General features: G+C 59.1%; 1 protein-coding gene across 1 annotated transcript in view; it reads right to left on the bottom strand.

The window, feature by feature from the left end:
* Positions 1-4677, bottom strand: part of WNK4 (WNK lysine deficient protein kinase 4) — a gene marked incomplete at its 5' end in the record, with an annotated part of 14384 nt that extends 9707 nt beyond the window's left edge. The window contains 5 exons of the mRNA XM_006773882.2: positions 207-473; positions 984-1141; positions 1423-1643; positions 2641-2813; positions 4168-4677. Of these exons, the coding sequence (XP_006773945.2) occupies positions 207-473; positions 984-1141; positions 1423-1643; positions 2641-2813; positions 4168-4677 (1329 nt within the window). The remainder of the gene's footprint in view (positions 1-206; positions 474-983; positions 1142-1422; positions 1644-2640; positions 2814-4167) is intronic.
* Positions 4678-4682: the final 5 nt, after the last annotated feature.

The raw sequence follows: 4682 nt of genomic DNA, 5'->3' as shown, positions 1-4682 counted from the left end.
GTAAAGTAAGGAGGTTGGAGGACTCAGGGTCTGATCTGGAAAATGAAATCTTCAACACCGGATTGTGTGTGTGTGTGGTGTGTGTGTTAAGAAGGAGGGGGCAGGAAGACACTGGCAGGAGATGCCTAGAAGAGTGGTTGGGCTCCTTTCCCACCACCCCGGCTTCCCTCACATCCCCACTGCAGGGCAGTCTGTCCTCCACTCACCATCTCCTGCGCCACCTCCTCAGCAGCGTCCCGACCCAGCTGGAACAGGAACTCGATGGCCTGATTGTCCCGCGGGCGCCCGCCGCGCCGCGCATCCTCCATGCGCAGCCAGAGCTTGAGGTCAGGCTTCTCACCGTCATCCTCCTCTGCCAGCTCCTGCCCCTGCACCCCACCCCACCTCTCATTCTTATCTGTGCGGATGCAGCCTTCAATGATCTCCTTCACCTCGGGCATCTTCACCTTGTAGAAGCTGTTCGGCTTTGTGCCCTGAAGAAGGGGTTACATGAGTCTCAGGCTCTCTACGCCCCAGTTCTCAGTTTGACACGTGCCCGCTCCACACACTCCACCCTCACCACCCACACATGCCCAAGAGAGCAACTTGCAGTCGCAAAAGCACAGCGACTGCTGCAGGGAGATTTGATTTCGAATCCCAATCCCCCCATGTATCGATAATGTGACCTTAAACAAGTCTGCCTCAGCCAGCTTTTCATTTGTAAAAGAGCGGGCAGAATATTAGCCCTGCAGCTGGAAGGATCCGATGAGAGATGGGAAATGGAATCCTTTGTAAACTCTGGGGAGTGCTACACACACGTCGTTATTCTAAATAGCTTGTACTGAAGGGGGAGGGGGGGCTTGTGTGCATCCACTGTCCTTCAGTGTAAATCAGGGCATCTTTGTGTCCAGCCTGTTTTCATTAAGGGAAAGGGCACTGGCCAGGGGCTGGTTGAGACAGGAAAATGGGAGGGGCCCTGGAATTCCCCCCACCCCTTCTCTCACCGAAGTGACCTTGCGGTAGATTTGCGCGGCATTCTGGCACTCGGAGTAGGGGTACTCAGAGGTAGCCATCTCCAGCATGCACATGCCAAACGCGTACACGTCCACCGCCTCATCGTACTTTTCCTCGTACATCTCCGGGGCCATGAACTCCGGGGTCCCTGTAGGATTCACAGCAGGCATCGGGCTGCAGGGCCTCCTTTCTGGCTTTGTCGCTCCCCTTGGATGTGCACAGGCCAGGCAGCTCTCTGGTTCTGGAGCGCAAGCTGCAACCCTTCCCCACCGCCGGGCAGCTAGAGAGGGGATGCCACAGGTCTCCCCGTTTCCCCCAGGGTGTTCTTACTCTGTGGAGCTTGAAGGACTTAGCTAGGGAAAGGGAGACCCCAGGCTCTCTTCTGTCGTGGCGCAGGGAGGAATGACAAGGACTCCTGGAGGGACTCACCAATGACACTCTTGGCAAAAGAGGCACGCTTGAGTGTGGCCAGGCCCAGGTCCCCGATCTTGACGGAGCCCGTAGGGCCAGTGATAAAGACGTTGTCACACTTGAGATCTCGGTGCAGGATAGGGGGTACCCGGGAGTGTAGGAAGTGAAGCCCCCGCAGGATTTGGCGGCTCCAGCGCTGAAGGACTCGGGGCTTCATCTCACGGAACCGCCTCAGGTATCTGCGCAGGGCGCACAGCCAGGGTTGTGGTGGGGGAGGGAGCCCTCACTGGGAAGCTCTCCCAGCCCTACTCGCACCACTGTCTCTGCATCTTCTGCCAGCATTCTCCTAGCCCAGGTCTGCACAGGGAGCCAGGGAGAAACTGAGCCGGGAGGTGTGGTAAGTAGACGTGAGGTTATAGGCTGAGGCCAAGGTGCTGTGGAAGCACAGGAAGGGATGACTAACTGCTGCTGCAGGGGGAGGGCTCCATAGAAGGAAATAACTGTGTTGCATCTGAAGGATGAGTAGGAGTTCAAGGGTGAAAAGGGGAAGGGATGGAGACTTCCCAGGCAGAGGGGACACTGTGCTCAAAGGCACGGACACAGCAAGCCACAGAGCAGGGTGGGAGGAGGTGCTGGGAATTTGGTGTGTCTGGAATTTAGGCTGAAGATGGGGCTGGATCCTAAGGACTGTGAGCAGGTTGTGAATTGTGGACTTTATCCTGAGCGCTGTGGGAGACCTTGACGGGTTTTAAGAATGGGAGTGATAAGGTCAGATTTGCAATGGAGAGAGAACCCCAGACTGCAGGAAGATAGGACAGCTTGGGGAAGAGAGCGGCAGAGTGGACAGGAGAGGGGCAGAGGGGGGGAAGGCCCTTTGAGGGGACTGCAGGTCTCCAGACCAGTGAGGTCAGTGGCTGTGAGGTGGGAGTGTAGATGGGGCAGTGAAAGCCAAGTGGGGAGACAGGAGGAAAACCTTGAAGATAGACTGATGGGGGAAGGGGATGCACAGGGTGGTCAGAGAAGAGGCATCTATGGAGGCGCCCACGCTTTGGCCGTAGTGCTGAGTGGACCTTGCCATTCACCACGGCAGAAACAAAGGAGGGGTGGGTGAGAGATAGTGAGCCTGGTGCTGGACTGGATGTAGAGTTTGAGGAGCCTGGGAGAAGTTCCAGAAGCAATGGGACCGTCCACCACCAGCCCTCCCACCAACCACTACCACCAGGCCACAGAGCTCACGTCTTGAGCGTGCCGGACGTCATGAGTTCAGTGACCAGCACGATGCAAACCTGGCCCCTCAGCACTGACTTCCAGGAGTCGTAGAAGCGGACGATGTTGGGGTGCTGGAGTCCCTTGAGCATCTCCACCTCCTCGGAGAATCGCTGCCGCTCTGCTCGAGACAGTTTCCGAGTCTGTGGGGTAGGGGATGGGGGTCAAGGTCAAATCTGGCCCGGGACCCCCACAGAGAAGGGGTGGTGTGGGACACGGGGGCGGGGCTGGGGAGGAAGGGGAAGGGTTGAAGCTTGGAATGGGGCTGGGTCAGGGGGGATCCGTGGGAAGTGGAATAGCTGGCCTAACCGGCTGCAGACCCCGAATTCCAGGCCCACCCCCTCAAGCTGCCCCGAGGACACGCCCATCCTGGGCCTGGGGCCGCCCCCTAGACCCCCTGCTGGACACAAGCGACTTTATGCAGCCCGGTCCAGGAACCCTGAGCTCAATAGCGCCTTTGTGGCCGCCCGGGCAGGCCATGGGGCGGGAGGGGGCGCCCAGGGGCTGGCAGCAGGCGGGCAGCAGGCAGGCAGACGGGCAGGCAGAGAATTGGGGCCAGCAAGGGGGTTAGCTGCAGAAACTGCCAACTGCTAGAACCAGACAGGAGGTGGGAGGGCTGCAGAAGGAGGTACAGTGAAAGAAAGTAAGGATCAAGGACCAGGTTCCAGGAGACGGCTCTCTATCCCATGGCTGTCCCATCTCCCTCCTTCACCCCCACCCCACCCCAGTTTGGCCGCCTCTACTAGCCTGGCCTAGCGCCTGGGGCGCGGCACTGGCAGGAGCAAGGGGCAAACCCAGTGCCAGGGCTCCGGGAAGGACCCTTCCCCCAGGCTCTGTTCCCCAGTCTGAATCTGAAGCTGCTGGCCCAAACTTAAAGCCCGTGAGACTCAGCGCCTTTGGGTCTGGGAAGGAGAGCCCAGGTAGGCAAAGGGATGAGGAGAGGACTGGATTCGGGCCAGAGCTGAGCTCCTTGTCCCTCCCTACCCCAACTGTGAAGTCCAGAAGGGGCCTGGGAGGGCCCCATCCTGCCACAACAGCTGAAATCTTCTGGAAGTGGAGAGGACCCTGCCCCACCTTCTGGCATCCATCATCCCAACTTCCTATACAGATGCAGGTAGAGGGAACAGGAGGATCAGGGTCACGCTGAGGGTCTCAGGACTTAGGGAGAGAGAGGGACCACTTCAGCAAAGTAGCGAGGCCAGCCACCTTCTCATACCTCAAATGGCTCTCTACCCAATTTCCCACCCTACTTCCCACCTCTCAGGGTTGAGTATGGGTACTTTCAAGTGAAAATATCCAAACCTTCAGGGGAGCCACTCACACCACCTGCCTCAGTTTCTCTTTCTGCTGCCCAGAATCAGCCAGATCCATGGATCATCAGAGCAAGTGGGAGTAGGGGTGTCTGGTCATTTGACTGGAAAAATACATCCCTCCCTTGTGGGTCTCCCAACCCCAAACCTCCAAAGGGTCCCATCCCGAGGTGCCACCTAGCCGCACCTGCAGCTCACACCAGGCCACCTCCACCGTGGTGTCCGTGTCTAGCCCTCGATACACCGTCTTGAACGAACCACGTCCAATCTCAATGTCAAACTTGAGGTATCGGCCGTCCGGGGACGTTGCCACAGCCTGGGTCTCTGTGTCCTCCTTTTCCTCTTGTTCCCGCCGCCGCTCCTGGGCCCCAGCTTCGGGAACTCTTGGCGGTTCCCGGGACCCCGGGCTCCCAGTGGCGCACGTGAGCTCCGGACGCACAGAGTCTGCAGCCTTCACCTGGGCTCCCCCAGTCCACGTGCCCTCGGGGGGCTCTTCGGAGCTAGGTGGTGGATTCCTTGCGGGGTCGGGACCAGCAGAGTCCGGAGAATTGGGAGGCTCTGGAACGGGTGAAGTTGCCTGGGACCAAGAGCTCAGTAACCCCAAGTCCACTGAGCTTCGGCGGCTGAGACGCGAAGAACGCGGCCGGGGCTCAGCTTTCCCGGAGAAGCGACGCGCCCGGCGAGGAAGGGGTCCGAGGCGGG

This window comes from Myotis davidii, unplaced genomic scaffold (genome assembly GCF_000327345.1).
Source record: "Myotis davidii unplaced genomic scaffold, ASM32734v1 scaffold1527, whole genome shotgun sequence".
In the NCBI taxonomy this organism is placed as follows: domain Eukaryota; kingdom Metazoa; phylum Chordata; class Mammalia; order Chiroptera; family Vespertilionidae; genus Myotis; species Myotis davidii.
This window is presented reverse-complemented; position numbering and strand designations above follow the sequence as displayed.